This window comes from Macaca mulatta, chromosome 6 (assembly GCF_049350105.2).
Source record: "Macaca mulatta isolate MMU2019108-1 chromosome 6, T2T-MMU8v2.0, whole genome shotgun sequence".
NCBI lineage: Eukaryota > Metazoa > Chordata > Mammalia > Primates > Cercopithecidae > Macaca > Macaca mulatta.
The window spans coordinates 66,319,830-66,339,859 of NC_133411.1; the positions used below are offsets into that span (position 1 = coordinate 66,319,830).

Below are 20,030 nucleotides of genomic sequence, written 5' to 3' on the forward strand. Positions count from 1 at the left end.
CGTTCCAGGTGGCAAATTTCATGTCTTAAAAGGGTCCACCAATAGGGTTATGCTTTTCATAGTTCATTCCTATGGGACCCCCTAATGGATTTTGCTCTCCTTTTTCCTTCTCCCCAACTTCTTGTTATGTGTGTATGTATATCTCCCCAACTCCTCATGATGTAAGAAGAAGAAGAAAAGATAGACTATTGAAGGGGACATCTAAGGACGTTTTTCTCATCTGTTCCTCATTGAGATAGTGTTGTAGTACAACACAGAAGTGCTGGGTCAGAATGGAGGGACTGGATTTTTATATACAGACCAGGCTTCTGCTGTCTAGGCTGGAGGCTATGGATTAACTCACATCACTTATCTGCACTGCAGCCGGGGGTTCGTTTGTATCAGTGGTTCCCAGACATGGTTGCAAATCAGAATCACCTGGGGAGGCTTTAAAGTTTGTTTTGGTACAAAAGTGGCACATGTTAGTGGAAAATGTAAAATAACACAAAAGACTGTAAAATAAAATCTAACCATCTCTCCCCTCACAGTCTGTATAACATCTCATTTTCTACCCATAAATTTCTAGATGTTGTTCTAAGGTTTTAAAATAAAGATCTCTGGGCCCCGCTCCAGAAGTGATGAAGCAGAACCTTCGAGGTCCTAGAAATTTACATATTTGTTTAAAACTTCATAAATGATTTTGATAAACATTCAAGTTTGGGAATGAATCTCTTGACTAATATCTGAGATCCATTTCAGTAAATTCCATCCCTTACACTCTACAAATTATGTGATTTAAGTTTGCCAGCTGCTACCAGGATTGGCCCTAAGCATAACTAAAGCAACAATGGTTTTATTTTTACCTCTTCCTATTCATGCTGTCTCACTTCATCTTTAGCTGCTCAACTTTTTTACTTAAAAAAAAAATAAATTTTTTTGGAAGCAGAGCTTCACTCTTGTTGCCCAGGATGGAGTGCAATGGCACGATCTCGGCTCACTGCAACCTCCGCCTCCTGGGTTCAAGCGATTCTCCTGCCTCAGCCTCCTGAGTAGCTGAGATTACGGGCGTGTGCCATCATGCTCGGCTAATTTTATATTTTTAGTAGAGACAGGGTTGCTCCATGTTGGTCAGGCTGGACTCAAACTCCTGACCTCAGATGATCTGCCTGCCCCAGCCTCCCAAAGTGCTGGGATTACAGGTATGAGCCACTGCGCCCAGCCACTTTAAAATTTTTATAACTCTGGGCCACAGAGTGAACAACTTTTAGTTGGAAGGCAGTGACACATTTTATTAAAACTCTAGCTACTTTTTGGTTAATCCCATAAACCAATTAGTGTTAATAAATTTGTTAGCTACTAAATGCATTACCTTTCCCAGGTAACATAATGCTTTATGCTAAAATGTAAATTCCCATAATACCCTTAACAAGTCGCATGGGGGTTGCGGGGTCCTTCCAGAATAGCCAGAAAGATGCTTTCAGTCTGGCAAGCTTTCAAATAAAATTCACAACACAAACATTTGTTCATTTTTACCATCACTAATACTACTCAGTTCAAGTATCTGAAAAAGGGCATGGGTTAAAATAAATAGATACTAACTGACACACAAGAAATTGCTAGAAACTTAAATCACAATTAAGTAAAGTAGTTGCTATCATCAATTAACAGAAGAGGAAGATTTACTTAGATGAAAGATCCAGTCCAAATTACACTATAGAACAATGAACTACCTCCTAAGCCCTTAACTACCCAAACCATATAACTGTGGAAGAAAAAGCAGGAAAAGGAAACCTAGACATAATTGCTGTGATTAAAAAGGAACTGAAAGAAGACAATAAATATGTACTTTGTGAGGCCGAAGATTGGGAAGTAGGAAAATATAGAATTCAAGACATAAAACCTAATCCCTACAAATGATAATGATCCAATAATTATATTTTGAATATATACAACATTTATTTTATAAATTTGAAGAATAATTATATCTATGACATCAAAAAAATTCTATTTGAGGAAAGTGTCAGTCATTTTCCCTCCATTTTATTTATCCTTAGAAAAACTAAAATAATAAGGGGTTAAACAACTTTTTTAAGTTCAAAGGGAAAACCTAAATGAGCACCAGTTGTCCTGCTTTCTAGAGAAAATCATAATTTTACACAAACATTGCATAAACTGCCTTTCTTACAGACGTGTGCCTAGGCAGGCGAGTGTGTATATTATTTGGTGGGGTGGCTAATACTGCAGTTAAACATACTGGTGAGAATGTGGAGCACATCAGGTTCATAGCTTCACAACTTCGTAACCTCCTTCACTGTAAGATTTTTGTCCAGGACACCCCTATTCTGCCTTAACATCTTATTTATGAGGCTTAGCTCAGGTCTTGCCTTCCCTGACCACCCTCTGAGCTGGATGCCTCTTTCCTTTACCTCCACTGTCCCTGTCCATAATCATGTCTTTCTTAGGCCTTATCACTTTGATCTGAAATGTTCTGTGGGAGCCAAGTAGCCTCTCTACTTGGCTTTACGTGCTGCAGGCAGCTTATTCACTCTTGCATCCTCATCACTTAGCACAATGCCTGGCATAATGTCAGTGCTCAACAGGTGTTAATAATACATCCTGTCCTTCCAATGTCCAGTAGTTATTTCAGTAACTAAATCTTCTTTTTTAAAACCACCTTATGCAAAGTTAATCCTCTGTGGTTCAAAAAGTTCCAATACAACTTAAAAGACAAATTTTCCATTATTTTGTCATCTCATCTGTCGAATTCATCTGTAATTTGTCTAATTCAGCATCTTGCACTGTGTGTGTTCCCATGGAGTTGGACTCCAAGAGATGCTGTCAGTAAGGGTATCTATGTGGGAAACATGTTACTCAATCTAGCAAGGCAGCCAGTGCAGTGGTTTAGCACCCAGGTGCTGGGGGCAGACTGCAGGCTCTGTCAGGAAAGTGATAATTCTATGTGCTTCTGTTTCCTCTTCTGTAAAATATGACTAAAAACATTTTTTCTCCCTCATAGTGTTGTTGCCAAGATTTGCTGAGTATTACACAAAAGGCTTGGAGTGCTTAGTGCTAAAAGCAAAGTTAAACAATTTCTTTTTCTTATTTGGTTTTATTTTGCTTGCTGGCTGTAGGGCTGCTGAGAGCCGTTAGCATGCTGATATGCCCATGAATATCCAGGGAAGCAATATTCCCTACATTTACCTGATGCAAGAGCTACTAGCATGTCCCAGAAGTAATGGGCCTCAAAACATACCTGAGGAAATTCCTATTTATACATTTAAAAGAACATTAACATTTTCCAAACCCAAATTGGGACACTGATTTCACCTGTATGGCTATAACTTGGGAGCATTGGTACATAATATTAATATTTGAAGAGAGGACTGGTCTAGCAACACAAGTAAATAATAATAATAAAAGCCCAAGACCTATGTGTTACTACATTTAAAATATTTCTTTTTTGAGAAAATTAAAGTACAAGTGAAGTGACTTTTATTGATATTAAAATGGGAACTGCAAATATGGCCCGAATAAAAAACCATGTAGGCTTTACGTATTATTTTCTGACACAGTTAAAAAATTATTACTTGACAAAGATGAAGGGCCAGACTTCCTTATTCAAAAACTCACGCCATTTATCTTAATTCTGCTGCATCTGATACTAACTTCCTCTAGAGCCAGGAAACTTTGCAAGTGTTAAATAACCTGAAAGGAGGGAAAGAAGGAAGTAACCTACCAAAGTGGAAAAGAGGAACAAGTTCTAACCCAATGCAGATTTAAAACATAACCAAAAGAACAAAAGAGAGAGTTTGACACACCAATCTGGAGGTAAGTAAGAACTTGATTTAAGGTATTTGGGTGATTAAAAACTATAAGAAACAAGTTTGTCTTTAATTAATCAATGATTGTTATCTTATTACAGTTTTTAGAAAAAAATGCCTTATGTAGCTATAAGGGGGAAACCCAATTTACAAACTGGGAGTGATGTTGATGTTCCTTTACAATATGATTGTGCTTTGCTGTTACTTTGTTTCCAAACAGAAGGGCATCATCTTACTTGAAAATTCCTGAAGTTTCTCAGCAATTTGCGATTTTAAGAACAATGTCAAATTATTAGGTAACCTGTTGGAACTGAAAACAGAGTCTTCTTTCAAACTGGGCAAAGTGAACATTATTAAAGTGTTAAACTATATTTGAAGGATTATTGCTTAAAATATGTTTTTCATTATAGTAGGTCTTTGTTCATGTCTCACAGGTTTTTTTCCTGTAACGTTATTTCAAAGAAAATGATGCATTTTTTTTTTCTGTAAAATGTCTTCTTGTCTTTATCTTGGTAAATATCTCTTAGACAAACAATTTTAATATTTTGGATGTACCAGAATATCCACTCTACATAGAATAACATAGATGGTAAAAATACCTTTCCTTCTTAAAAATTAAGAGGGCAATTTATTGCCTTATCCTCAGCTGCAGAAGTGACAACAGTTAGCCTTCCTCAACCCTCACCGTGACTTCTGTTGCAGGCCTAGTATCTTTCAAAAGTTGATTAATTTCAATCAATATTTAAAGTTTATTTTGTAAATTTACTTCAAATACTCTGGCAACTAATTTCTTTTTTTTTTTTTCTTTCTTTCTTTTTTTTTTTTTTTTTGAGACGGAGCCTCGCTCTGTCGCCCAGGCTGGAGTGCAGTGGCACAATCTCGGCTCACTGCAAGCTCCGCCTCCCGGGTTCACGCCATTCTCCTGCCTCAGCCTCCGGAGTAGCTGGGACTACAGGTGCCCGCCACCATGCCCAGCTAAATTTTTGTATTTTTTTTTTAGTAGAGACGGTTTCACCGTGTTAGCCAGGACGGTCTCAATCTCCTGACCTCGTGATCCACCTGCCTTGGCCTCCCAAAGTGCTGGGATTACAGGCGTGAGCCACAGCGCCCAGCTACTAATTTCTTAAATCGGTAACCATGTGTATCATAAAATATCTTGCAGATAATTGGCGCTCATCTGTTTCAAACAGAAAGTGAGGTCCTAATGATTAAAGTCATTTGGCTAAACTTTTGTCCTTGAACACAAGCGCGGCTGGCCTTATAAAGGAGAGATCCTACAGATTGTAAATCTTGTGTGGCGGACCATACAGTTCTCAACCTCAATATTACTCCCCAAAATTCCAAGGAGATTAAAACGTTTCTGCATCTGGGGTGCTTGTCCCTGTATTTTTATCAAAAAAATTTTATAAATTAGCTGCACATCTTATTTAATTTTATTATATGAAATGTCAAGTTAAATATGTGCATATGAATATATTCTAACCTTAGACAGATTTATGAACATTCATTACCATTAATCTTTTCATGAATATTCACTAAAAGAAGAGCACCATTTTGTGAATTTCTACTTTTCTTCTTCATTGTTACTATTATTATCATCCCATAAGGAGATTACTTCCTTCATTAACCAACGTTTAATAGATTAGTCATTCTATGTCTAATGCTGGTGTTGGTAATACAAAGGTAAATAATATATAATTTCCCACCTTCAAAAACCTCAGAGCTAATCAAGCTATACAAATTTAGTGACTGATGCACTTAGCATGTTACGGATATTTGGATAAATAATATTTTGGGGAAATTTTTACCTGAATTCTCAGTCAGTCACATTTTGGTTGTAAGGAAGTTACTTAACTTCTTTAAGCCTCTCTTCTTATCTATAAAATGATGGTACAAATAGTACATACTGCATACAGCAGCTGTAGGATTTAATGAGATAATCCCTGTAACAGTGTTTAAAAGCTGAAGCTCTTAACTAAACATTATTGATGATAACACTCCATAAATGATAATAATCATTTCACAGGTACTGTTGGATCTATGTCTACATGCAGACTGAAAATAGACAGTAATAATGTTTTGTTCATAAAATCACAATGGAACATGCAGCCCAGTTGAACACTTCCCCTTCTTATCTCCTTGCCATTTTAAAGCATCAACAGAAAACAATGTAAAATCATCTTAGATGAAAGTTATTTTCTGAAAGCTATGAGAAAACCTGTGATACAAAGGCTTTTGAAAATACACTGGTTTACTTTAAAGGTCTCATATCATGTTTTAAGCATAAACTGCACCCTTGAGTTTTAAACTATCATCTTAAGCAATTAGATGCTGAAATTTGCAGTCATTTTTAAATGCATTCTTTCATTCAATAAATATTGATTGGATGCATTTTCTGTGCTAGGTGTTGTGCTGTTCTCTAGGAACATACAGATGAAATGACCTGAACCCTGCCCACCATTTAACCGAGTAAGAATACAATTCTCTCATTTAGGTTATGGCACTATAGTAGAGAATGGACTCATTAATGAGGGATTGCAGAAGAAGGAATGGTTAAGAAAAAGACAAGGCCTCTGCCTGCTCCAAAGAAGGATAGGCAGGGCTTCACAGAAGAGGTGACAGGTAATGAAGATGATTGCACTTGTCTGCACATGTCCCATTTCTTCTATTGTGCTCAGAACATTATCTTTCACTTGAAAATTGTTAACCTAATTGTCAAAAACTATGTGGAGATCTAAGTGATAAAACCACTCAGGCTTGAGCAGGGACAGGATTTTTCTAACTCTTTTTTCTTTCATCACAACAGGTAGTGTATTTTATATTAAAAGCAGAAGCTCACTATATGCTGGTGTTTAATGCATTGGTGAAAATCAGTAATTTTTCGATGTTAGATAATAAGTATGCAATTAACGTATTTTTAATTTATAGCAGGTTTCTGGATGGCAGATCATTCAACCTTCTTTTTTTTTTTTTTTTTTTTTTGAGAGGGAGTCTCGCTCTGTTGCCCAGGCTGGAGTGCAGTGGCACGATCTTGGCTCACTGCAAACTCTGCCTCCCGGGTTCATGCCATTCTCCTGCTTCAGCCTCCTGAGTAGTTGGGATTACAGGTGCCTGCCACCACGCCCGGCTAATTTTTTGTATTTTTAGTAGAGACGAGGTTTCACCTTGTTAGCCAGGATGGTCTTGATCTCCTGACCTCGTGATCCACCCACCTCGGCCTCCCAAAGTGCTGGGATTACAGGTGTGAGCCACCGCACCTGACATTCAACCTTCTTTTTCTTGAGTTTTCTACTCTGCTGTCATCTTCCACTCATTTCTGCTTCATTTTGTGATTCATTAACAGAAAAGGAAGCGGAATGGAATAAAATCCCCTTGATACAGTACAATTATACATGAATGGCTGTAATGTGAAGAGCATCACACACGAAGAGAGCCATCTTCCAAAAATAAGTTTATACACTCTCTCCTCTAATTGCATCAGGACTTTACCAGATAGCATTCTTTCAGCTCTGAAAAGGAAATGCCTAAAAGACCTTCCAAACTCATTTTTGAATAATACTAGGTTACAAGGAATTACATTGTGAATTCATTAAGGGTAACACCAAACCACTAAACAGCACTGTTCGTACAGAAATGTTGAAAAGCTGTGGAAATAATTTAGTGGCCATTTCTGTAGGAATTTCACTTCTTTTACTCTTAGTGGTTTGTGGAATTGGGTGTGTTTGGCACTGTAAACACCATGTTGCCACACGATTTACCTTACCGAGGTTTTTGCAAAGGAGAAGCAGCAGGAGAAAAGTCTGTACTAAAACATTCTTGGGCCCCCGCATCGTTGGCTTAAGGCATAAAATCTCAGTTGAAACCCAAGACCACAAATCTGCTGTCAAGGGAAATAACATACACAAAAACTATGAAAATGTGGAAGCAGGTCCTCCCAAAGTTAAAGGAAAAACCGATAAGGAACTATATGAAAACACACAGCAGTCCAATTTCGAGGAGCATATCTATGGAAATGAGACATCTTCTGACTATTATAACTTCCAGAAGCCTCGTCCTTCTGAAGTTCCTCAAGATGAAGATATATACATTCTTCCAGATTCATATTAGCTTTTCAAAATACTGACTTTTGTTATTGGATGACAAATACTCACTGTAATTTTTCAACAGCAAAGACCTGGAATCAAACTAAATGTTTATCAACAGTAGACTGGATAAAGAAAATGTGGTGACACCATAGAATACTATGCGGCCATAAAAAAGAACAAAACTAACATGGGAACAGAAAATCAAATACCACATGTTCTCACTTAGAAGTGGGAGCTAAATAATAAGAACACATGGACAGAAAGAGAGGAACAACAGACACTAGAGCCTACTTGAGGGAGGACGGTGGAAAGAGGGGGAGGTTCAGGGGAAAAAAAACTATCAGGTACTATGCTTAGTATACAGGTGATGAAATAATCTGTACACCAAACCCCCAAGTCACAAATGTTCCTACATAACAAACCTGCACATGTACCCCTGAACATAAAATTAAAATTAAAATACTGAAAATAATTCACTGTGATTTTTATTGTACTGATGCCATTATTAATCAAGTTCTGATAAGTAGGTAGTCTCTGCTCTATCTCCACCTTTCTGAACCCTATGTGTATCACTTTGGATTAATTCTAGATATCTTCTCCACCCTCCTTGCCCCAGACTGAATCTGTATTATGTGATACTGAGTCTTCTTTCTAAATGTTACCTGTTATCTCTTTCCTTTATTTCTACTATTATCTTTATCTGGATCAGAATTATTGTCATAGGCTCCTAACTGGTCCTCCTGCTTCTAGTTTCTACCCACTCAATCAATTACCCATGGTGCTGCCAGATTTATCTTCAGAAAATATTCTCAACAGCAGCATCATTTATTTTGCTTAAAGTGTTTTAATGCCCCCTCTTTGCAAAATACATAATACCCATAATTTGAACTCCAAAATTGATGATTTTCCACAGTTGGTTCCAATTCTGTTTTCCAATGACTTCTCCTACTATCTCTCATTTCTTTGCTTTCAGCAGAATCATCTCGAAACCTGCCAAACTTATCCTTCCTTCACAGCTTTGCTTTTCTCCCTCCTCTCTCAAGCCTGCTTCAGATTATAAGTTCTTCTGCACATCTCCTGAATCACTCCAAACCTGCATTTACCTTTTTATTTTCTGATATAAGTTTTGATGCCTCTTCAATTCTTAGGACATTTAAACATATGAATGTTGCCACAGCATTTTATTACCTAGCTTCATATGAAAATGTCTTAAATTCCCACCTGAATGAAAAGAAACTGCCTCTTATGATGTTCTAGGCATTTTTAGCCCAAATGCCTAGAACATCATATGAGGCACTAAATGTCTCATGTTTTACTGACGAGAATTGAACTGTACATTTTGCTGAGTAGTTTTGAGGAAAAGAATCTAATAAATTCATCTATTATTCATCCATGCAGTCAATATTTGTTGAGTATCTTCTGTCTACTTGCTATTGTGCTGTGCACATGGGGGACATGGGTTGGTGGAGGGGTTACAATAGTAAAAAGAGAGACATGGATCCTGAACACATACGGTCTAGTAGAAAAGAAAAGATAGTAAACAAATGAATACAATGCTGATCATGAAGCTATGATAGCTCATCTCTAAATCTACTCTTTTATTTGCTCCTCTGAATTGCTTAACCTGGGCTTCTGCAAACATTTCTTTTGCCAGGTGGATCCATTCTAGGCTCTACCAATAGGGGGCACTAAGGAAGACTGAAAGGCAATAGGAAGCAACAGGGAATTGCTCCTGCCTATTCTCTCTCTCACCCCCACAGGAATTATTGCTATGCGGTTTACTCCAGCATCACTGGTTGTTTGCAGCTTTCTAGTTTCTTTCATCACTCCCAGGACCAGCTTCTCTGCAACCTGTCAGAAGTGCCAGCACCAGCTAGGTGCACCCTCCCTTAGACTCTCACAGCCAGACCCTCCTCCAACTTCCTGAAGTGGTGCAGGAGACAAGTGACACCCTCAGAATTCTGCATCCCAGCCCGGCAGGGCTCCTCCTCTGAGGTCTGGTAACTCTCAACCAAGATTGTTACAGTTACTATCTATGTAGTACCTGTGTCCCCTTTTTGTTTTTTCATCCTGCCAATGCCTGTTTAGCCAATTATCTATATTAAATTCTCTCTGTTAAAACAAATTGACATGATTTCTATTTCCCTAAGTGGATACGTATCAAAATGGTAGAAGGTGCTTTATAAAAAATTCTTACTGTTTTTGAAAGCAATGGGGTTGGGTAGGAAAGACTATTTTCATTTTAATAGGGTGGTCAAAGAGGCCTCACTGGAGACCACTTAAACGAGACTTGAAGGCGGAAGGAAGCTATAATAAATGTGATGGGCAGAGGGTAAGAATGGGACCCACATGCGAAAATAATCTGGGGGCCTAAGAGAATTTATGGTGTTCTGGGAAGCCATTGTGGCTAGAGCTTCCTGAGGAAGGGTTGGAGGGACACCTGCTGGGTTGGTGAAGGAGGGAATAGGAGACCATGAGCTTCTTTTTTTTTTTTTTTTTTTTTTTTTTTGAGACGGAGTCTGGCTCTGTCACCCAGGCTGGAGTGCAGTGGCCGGATCTCAGCTCACTGCAAGCTCCGCCTCCCGGGTTTACGCCATTCTCCGGCCTCAGCCTCCCGAGTAGCTGGGACTATAGGCGCCCGCCACCTCGCCCGGCTAGTTTTTTGTATTTCTTAATAGAGACGGGGTTTCACCGTGTTAACCAGGATGGTCTCGATCTCCTGACCTCGTGATCCACCCGTCTCGGCCTCCCAAAGTGCTGGGATTACAGGCTTGAGCCACCGCGCCCGGCCGACCATGAGCTTCTTATAAGTCTTAGTATGTGGCTTTGACTCTAGTATAGGTGCAACGGGAATCAGTAAAGGGTTTTAAGCAGAGACATGATGATAACACTAGTATTTTTGAAAAGATTTACTGGGTTGAGAAGTGACTGGAAAGAGGCCAAAATGGAAGTGGGTAAGGCAGCTAAGGAGCTTCTGCATTTAAGTTAGACCAGAGTGGCTGCAGTGCAGATAAACACATTGACAGTGCTGCCTGTCCTTCAAGGAGATGACACAGGACTTACTGACGGACTCAGCATGTGTGCTTGGTAGGGGAGGGGTAAGACTGGGAGTGTGGGAAAAAGAAAAGTTTACAGGGATAATTGCAAAGTACTTTACGGAGATGAGGAAGACTTAAAGAAGAAACAGGCTTGGAGGCCGCATCGGTTAGGAATGAGTTGGGCTGTAATGGCAGAAAACCACACTCCAGGGGCTTGGACACTGATAGTTCCATTTATTTCACCTAAAAAGGAGGCTACAGTTAGGCATTTGATGGCTAACGTCAGCTCAGTGATGCCATATAGACAGGCCCAGGCTCTTTCTCTATTTCCTCTCTGCCACCCTTAGTGTTTCAACTTTTATCTTCATCTCTATAGCCTCACGGCCACCATATGGCTGCTGAATCTTTAAGCCTTCTATTCATGCTTCAGTCATGAAGAAGAAATGAGGGGAAAGAGCAGCACCAGGAGATATCTATCTCATTGCTCAGAATCGTGTCACACAGACACCATCAGGTGTAGGAGTGCATGGACAATTGAATTTTTACCTTTGGTAACCTCACAGAGTGGGCAGAGAAAGAAAAGTGGAGTTGAAAATAGAATGTGATTCAGTCAACCTCTAATTCTTGTGACAGGAGCAAAATTCAGTTTTGAACATGTTTATTTTGACATTTCTTTATGTCCTGAGACCCAAGTAGAAGTATCCAGTTTGGTGTTGTATATGCACATTTGCATTTTGGAGGAAAGATCCTAGCTGTAGATGTAAATTTGATAGTCATGAGCATTTAGGTGGTATTTACAGGAATAATAATGGATGCCATCTCCTGGGAAGACACCAGGGGGAGCACAGAGTAGGGAATCAAGCAAGGAGGAAAGGGAGGAATCTATAAGTTTTCCAGAAATTGCAATATTTTGAGGATAAATTAATGAGGAGACTCTGGTAAAGATTGCTGAGAAAGAGTGGCCAGTGAGGAGATCTCTATATGGCATCATTAAGCTGATATTAGCCATCAAAAGCCTAACTGTAGGCTACTTGTTAGCTGAAATGAATGGACTATTAGTGTCCAAGCCCGTGGAGTGTGGTTTTCTGTCATTAACAGCTTAACTCATTCTTAATACGGCCTCCAAACCTGTTTCTTCTGTAAGGCTTCCTCATCTCTGTAAAATACTTTGCAATTATCCCTGAAGACTCTTCTCTTTCCCACACTCCCAGTCTTACCCCTTCCCTACCAAACACACACTGAGTTCATCAGTAAGTCCTGTGCCATTTCCTTGAAGGATGGGCAGCATTATCAATGTGTTTATCTGCACTACAGCCACTCCAGTCTAACGTAAATGTAAAAGCTTAAATGTAAAAGAAGTAAATTCCTGTGATCTCTAAAAGTGGTGGTTTATAATGTAAAATATGTGATATATTGACATTTGTCCATTATAATTGATTATCCAAAGTGTCAAAAGATGAAATTTCAACAGATTAAGTTTAAAGACTGAACTGGTTTTATTAGCAATTCATAAATCTGGCGCATCCCATTTAAAGGTTTAAACAGGTACTCCATTGGGCATGGCAGAAGAGTCTGTTTTTGTAAGGCAACTTAAGCAAGGATGATAAAATAGTATAATCCAAAAAAAGGATTGGTTGACATCAGGTTACTTTAGGTTACTTTTCTTGTAATTACTGAAGCACAGGGGACTTCCTTTTCATGCAGGCTAAAACTGATCTGTTTGGGGATTTGGCTATTATCTCTCTCCTGATTTCTCAGGTCAGATAAACAACAAGTTTCAGTTTGGTGGGATGGAGCTTTGGCCTAAGTGACTCCATTTAGACTTGGTCTGTTGGAATCTAGTGCAGAAGTTCACTAATCAAATCAATGGACTCGCATAAATGTTATTTAACAAGAGATGTAGTGAATATTTGGCCTTTGTTTACTCTCTTTGACCGGAAAAGATAGTAAAAGAAGTATTTAGTCAATGATTCTTTACCTAATTCTCACCTTGACTTCCTTTTTAAATTAATTGTAAGTTCTTTATCAATTGCTGAGGGGAATAAAGAAATTCATCATTCAAGTTTCTCTTTTTACTATACATACCCTCCATTCTTCATCCCCTCTCCTATCCTCTCTTCTCTCCCTCCCTCTCTCATTTCTCCTCCCTCATCAATATGTTTCCTCATCCTCTTTCTTCTCTTCTAATTCTTTCTTTCCCCTTCAAATTCCTATCTCTTATCTGCATTCTTTATTACAGCATTTCTCTGCCTTCTCAAAATCTCAAAAGTAAAGCTTGTTCACAAGAAATAAAGATGATAAAGTCTCTCTGCATCAGTTAAAAGTAGCAGTTCGTGTTTAGGTTATACCATTTTAAAAAGGAACCACATGCAAACAATTTAAAAGGAAGGATGTTGGGGGTGGGGGAAGGAGACGGTAGCATTGAATACACTGCGTATGACTTTGTTACATACACACATAGGTGTGTTCACATTCCATGACTTACAGCCAGTCTGAGACTGGCCAGTGTCCAGCAACAATGAGCCCCTGATGTCTTGACTTTGCTTTCAGCCTCCAACATGAAACATTTTACTGCAATCTGCCTTATACTTCACTTCTCACCCTATTACTGATCTCCACAGCAACTGAACCCCTGATAAGCCCATTGAAAGCCTTGCTTTACAACCTCTCAGTTATTGCTTTGACCAGGACCTGTGGGGAGATTGGGATATTGGGCTCCAAGGAGGAGAGCTAAAAGAAAGAAATCAAAAAGGGGAGGTGATACCTATATCCACATTGTTATGGGCTGGACTTTTGTGTTCTCTGAAATTCATACATTGAAGCCTTACTTCCCAACGTGATGGTATTTGGAGGTGGGGCTTTGAGAGGAATTAATAATTAGGTTTAGATGAGGTCATGAGGGTGCAGCCCTCATAATGGAATTAGTGCTCTTAAAAGAGAACAGAGTTCTCTCTGTCTCTCTCTGTCTCTGTCTCTCTCTTTCTCTTTTCCTCCCTCCCTTCCACCACCCCCCACCCCTGCCTCCCCGCACCATGTGAGGACACAATAAGAAAGCAGCCATCTGCAAGCCGGGAAGTGGGTTCTTACCAAGAAACAAATCAGACAGCACCTTGACCTTGGACTTCTCAAACTTCAGAACTGTGATAAGTAAATGTCTATGATTTTAGGCACCCAATTTATGGTCTTTTGTTATGGCAGTCCAAGCAGAAACATGTTAAACTGCTGTTCTAAGCCACAATAACTTCTTCTTTAAATTCAGAGAGTGACAAGTCCCATATTTACTTTTTGGTGCTTACCTTATATGATCACTTTCTGGCATTGGACTCTTGCTCCCTCTTTTTCCCCACTTATCATCCTTTGAAACTTCTTTTTCTCTTGTACAACTTTCAGTGGAGTGGTTCTTTATGATCTTTCCCTGGTTCCCAGCTCCTTTTCCTATTACTGTTTCCCTCGGTGATCAAGACATTTATACTTGAACTCTTCTACTCCAATATTTTTTGAAGCATTTAACCATATAGCTCAGCATCTACTACTTTTTTTTTTTTTTTTTTTTTTTTTTTTTTTTTGAGACGGAGTCTCGCTCTGTCACCCAGGCTGGATCTACTACTTATTTTTATCTGATGTCCTACAGACACCTGAAATCCAACACGGGCCAAACTAACGCATTGGAGTCAAGATTGGAGTGTCACTCAGAAATAGAGATGGAACTGTGATGGAATAGAAGACTCAGAGATAAAAGGAGGACATCCATTGCATAGGTTACTTAATAACAATTTTAAAAATTGAACCATTCAAAATGTTCAAGTGTCAAAAACATCAACCTCAAAATATCATGGTATCAGTGTACCAAGTATGGTAGTCTCCCTTATTTATGGGGAAAACGTTTCTGCACCTCCAGTGGATGCCTATATACACTATATTTTTTCTATATGTTTGTATCTGTGATAAAGTTTAATTTATAAACTAGGTATAGTAAGAAATTAACAATAATAGTAAAAGGGAGCAATTACAACAATACTCTGTTCAAAACTTCATGGATAGAAATTCATTTTTACCATCGACTTTAGCTAACTCAGGATACCACTTTTTTCTTCCTTAAGTCAAGAACTTTTACCTTTCACTGAAAAAAATCACTTTACAGCTTCTCTTTGCCATATCCGAATTGCCAGCAGCACTCCTCTTGCGCAGTAGGTGATTTTAAAGTAAAATAAGGATGAATTGAACACCAACACTGTGAAACTGTGACAGTCGATTTGATAACCAAGCCTGTCACTCAGTGACAAAGGGACAGGGAGCACCTATGGCATGGAGATTCTGGATGCAGGAATGATTCACATCCCAGGCAGGACAAAGTGAGATGAGGCAAGATTTCATCACACACCTTACCACAGCACACAATTGAGAACGTATTAAATTGTTCATTTGAAATTTTCGATTTAATACATATGGACCATTGTTGACCACTGAAAACTGAAACCTAGGAACATGAAACCACAGGCGAGAGAGGACTGCTGTCCTGAGTAGTGGCATCTTCAACATCAATACCTGGCTCAAACAGTGTGTGACTGTGATTCCCAGTCCCTGAAGCCAGGTGGTGTCACATTTGGAGACAGTGTGTCTTTCCTGTTCCCTGGCTTCTGAGTGAGGAGTTCTAAAATGCACCACTGTGTATGTAGTAGCAAGAAGGGGTCCAGGGCCTGCTAGGCAGCAGGCTAGAGGACTTCTTTGACAATTACAGGTGCATGGCTTAGTAATGCCATTTATTTTATTCAATTCAACACTTTCATTTACTGCTTATTTTTAAATCTTCTTAGGATAGTTACATTAAACAGAACCTAAAAATTGATGTTTAGTGGAATCTGTCATAATAAAAAGACGAAGAATTTTGAAATTTTTTCACTTTGAGTGACTGGATATTCACTGATATCAGTGAATATCTCAGATATCAGTAAAAAACAGGAAGACTGCAAATATATCTTGAATGAAAAGTACATTCTAGTGGATACTTGCAGTGGGATGGAAAGGAGGTTCAGAATATCAAGATTAGGAGATTTACAGCAAATGGCTTAGAAGATCTAGCAGGGAAAAGTGCTTTCAGTCATATAACAAATATTTAACAAATGCCTGTGATGCAGTAAGGCCTGGGAGGGCAGTAGGAATTCAGCAGTGGGGTTGTTGGGTGAAGGGTGGAGAAATGGACACTGCCCCAATACTCAGAATGTTCACAAACTACAAAAGAGGTATGATATTTACAGGGGTTACTAAAGTACGATAATGGTACAATAAGGAAGCACATGGTGTAACAAAAGACCAAAGCCAGGGTGTAGGAAAACTTTCCTGTGGAAAGTGACATCTAAACTGATATCTGAAGGACCAGTAGGAAATAGCCAGACAGAGACTGAGGGAATGGTCCTCCTATAAGGGAGGATAACACGGGAGGGTCCAGAGCATAGGGTGTGTTCAAGAATCTGAAAGAAAGTAAACACTTGAGCATCATGTGTAAAAGAAGGGTAAGAGGAAGGCAGTAAGCTGCGAGGAAAGCTCAGATGATTCAGGGCTTTAAATAACAGATTAAGGAATTTGGACTTTATCCTAGTAATTGTGACATTCATGATATCAGAATATGGTCTGAGAAGGCAGAAATGCTGCTGCTTTTTCCAAGAAAAACCCACAAGGCATTGCAAGCAAAGAATTTCTGAGCTGCAACAGAATATGGGAAGCAAGATTTTGAAGTTGAGGACATAAGACTTGATTTCAAGAAGCACATGTCAAAAAGTTATAAGATAAATAGTGCTCTCCAGAGGTGTGTTTCTTTAAGCCTCTGCAGTTTTTAATTTAAATTCAGCTCCTGTAGTTTTGCATTTTAAGATTCTCCCAATAGAGAAGGGAATTAAGCAAACGAGAGAGGCTCAAACAAAAGGAAGCACAGAAGATGGTAAATTGCCAAATGCAATCAAGGCTGGTGAAGGTGTGACTGCAGCAATTGACCTACATTGTTGCCATGGAAACCAAAGCTCCGTGGTCCTGGAGTGCTTTCCCTTTGAAAGGACAGACTGGCTTTAGAGAATACTTAAGACTCTGCAAATTACGGATGTTGGATCATCCATTGTCACATGTATTCTAAATTCTTGTTAGTGAAGGAGACAATGGCTACCTGGGTCTGAGTTGAACTCCCCAGCAGCCAAGAGGCTGTCAAAAGCCTAAGACTGAGACTCAGTAAAGGGCAGAGTTTAGCTGTTGCCTCAGGCTCACTTACCCAGGTCCACCCTAGACTAAACTGGACTGACATAGAAGAGGAACACAATGAGCTAGGTTTGATATGTTAACAAATGATTTTTAAAATGTCACATTAGGAGATATGAAACTCATTTTAAAAATACAAATTTATGTTTGGTGTTTTTCTTCCTAGTTATTTGCAAGAAGACTGTAGCCCACATTAAATGCCTAGCGTTGGAGTGCCCTCTTTGCACCAGCACCATATTTAGGCTTTATGTGAAGTATCTGTCTTAATTCACCAACGATTCCATCTCGCAGATATTGTTAATACTCACATTTTACAGGTGAGATGATTGAACTTAAGGAAGTTAAAATTGGGCCAAAGATCTTGGAATGAATAAGAAATACAGGCAATATTTCAACCCAGGCATTCTGATGGGATTGACTTATTTGAGTTCTTTTTTTATAGTATTATTAGTAGATGATAATATCTTTTGTCTTCACATCATGGAATTTCAAATCCAGAAAATAACTTGGAAATCATCTAGACCAACTTCCTTATTTTGAAAATGATAACAATGAGTGCCAGAAAGTTTATGTGACTTTCCTAAGTTCACACACTGAATTAATGACTAACCCAGATCAGAATTCAGGGCTCCTGGAAAAAGGAATGCTGATACACTATTGGCGGGATTGTAAATTAATTCAATCTCTATGGGAAACAGTACGGAACGAAATATAGAACTACCATTTGACCCAGCAATCCCACTACTGAGTAATTACTCAAAAAGAAGAAGAAGAATTCAGGGCTCCTGGCTCCAAGGTAATTTTCAGTACATCTTGCTGCTATTCTATTGACTGTGAAAATACAAAGTGTATTTGTTTTGTTTTGTTTGTTTGTTGTTTTTAAACTCAAGTCTTCCTCATAGCATCCCCTTGAATCCCATTTCTTAGGACCTTTGTTTTTTATCTACTCTATTTTAGCTGGACGTTTTCTTCCCTGCACCTAGAAATGATGCTGATTTTTCCAAATGTTAAGTAAAGATAGTCGTAAGAGAGCAGAGTATACAGATTTCTGAGTGCATGTGGCTCTTGTGTTGCTGGAGCTATGTAATGAAGGCAATCAATCAGGAGTGGAGTCGTGTACAATACGTCCTCTTCTGGTCATTATTTCTTATAATGTACTCCTTTGTCATCTTGTCTCATCTGGCAGTATTTGTCTAGACTATATACACTTTAAACTCAATTATCTGATAAGAGAAAAACATAACCAGCAGAAGAGGAACAATCCAGCTAAAGGGAAGAGGGAGGGGTGTGAATATGTTTATAACAACTGAATTGTAATAAGAACACTGAAGAGCGTATTTGAATGAACAATTAGTGACAAAATAAATATCCTCTCCAAGCTGGCATGAAGAGGGCCTGAAAACTACCTTCAGTCTCTTTGTTCCAGATAAAAATCAAGGCGAATATTGTGACATGCCCAGGTGAGTCTCCTTTTAAAATGAAATGATGAAAATGCTATAACAAAGCAATAATTTGTGTTTAATTTTCTAGAACAGACAATTAAAGCTGAGAGCAAAAGTTTGAAGGATGTCAAGAAAAGTGAATGGGAGGGTGAAAATTTAGAAAAGGATGAAAGAAGAGATGTACAAATAAAGAAGGCTTTGATGGAGTCATATAATCTCTTTGGTTGTAATCAAAAGGGAGAACATTCTGTCAAAACTTAAAAACTCAGACATCTCACTTTGGGAGGCCGAGACGGGCAGATCACGAGGTCAGGAGATTGAGACCATCCTGGCTAACCCCGTGAAACCCCGTCTCTACTAAAAAATACAAAAAACTAGCCAGGCGAGGTGGCAGGTGCCTGTAGTCCCAGCTACTCGGGAGGCTGAGGCAGGAGAATGGCGTGAACCCGGGAGGCGGAGCTTGCAGTGAGCTGAGATCCGGCCACTACACTCCAGCCTGGGCGACAGAGCGAGACTCCATCTCAAAAATAAATAAATAAAAAATGAAAAATAAAAAACTCAGACATCTGCAAGGGCTAGGCAAGGGACATATAGTTATGAACCAGGCCTGCTGAAAGGCAGTGGTACAAAGAGTCTTGCATGTTGAGCAAGTGAAAGAGCTGCCCTAGTTGTATTATCTTTTCAGACATTATACAAGCCAAACAATAATCAAGCAAATACGTCCCTTAGCTCTGACCAAGATGTACTTAATTGTTTCTTCCATTCCTAATGCACCATGCAGGGCTGTAGAGAGAGTAAATATGGGCCGGGCAAGGTGCCTCACACCTATAGTCTCAGTGCTTTCGGAGGCAGAGGAGGGAGGATTGTTTGAGGCCAGGAGTTTGAGACCAGCCTGGGTAAGAGAGAGAGACCCCCTCTCTACAAAAACAAACAAATTAGCTGGGCACCATGGCTCATGCCTGTAATCCCAGTTCTTTGAGAGGCCAAGGCAGGAGGGTCTCTTGAGGCCAGGAGTTCTAGACCAATTTGGGCAACATAGAGAGAGCATATCTCTACAAAAAATAAAAAACTTAGCTAAGCATGGTGAAGCATGCCAGTAGTCCTAGCTACTTGGGAGGCTGAGGTGGGAGGATTGCTTGAGCCCAGGAGTTTAGGGCTGCTGTGAGCAGTGATCATGCCACTGCACTCCAGCTTGGATGATAGAATGAGGCCCCACGTCTCGCTCTAAAACAAAAAACAAAGAAAAGAAAGAAAGCAAACACAAAAAGGGTAAATACAGTTTTAATTTAACCTTCTAGTAAAAGTCATTTATAATGAAACATTTTATAGTTCAAAGATACATAGTGTTAAAGGAAACCAGGGGGGAAGTGAGCGGTTCATTTAAGAATGATTTTCATTTCCTCTTTTAATTAGCTGCATTGC

The 20,030-nt window shown here is 39.1% G+C and overlaps 1 protein-coding gene across 4 annotated transcripts; it reads left to right on the forward strand.

Annotated features, from left to right (window-relative positions):
- Window positions 1-3,655: 3,655 nt before the first annotated feature.
- GAPT (GRB2 binding adaptor protein, transmembrane) lies at window positions 3,656-8,354 on the forward strand. 4 transcript variants are annotated; one of them, XM_078004159.1, is made up of 3 exons: window positions 3,719-3,807; window positions 6,295-6,422; window positions 7,144-8,354. In XM_078004159.1, the coding sequence occupies exon 3, from the start codon at window positions 7,434-7,436 to the stop codon at window positions 7,905-7,907; it is 474 nt and encodes a 157-aa protein (XP_077860285.1). In that variant the 5' UTR covers window positions 3,719-3,807; window positions 6,295-6,422; window positions 7,144-7,433; the 3' UTR covers window positions 7,908-8,354.
- Window positions 8,355-20,030: the final 11,676 nt, after the last annotated feature.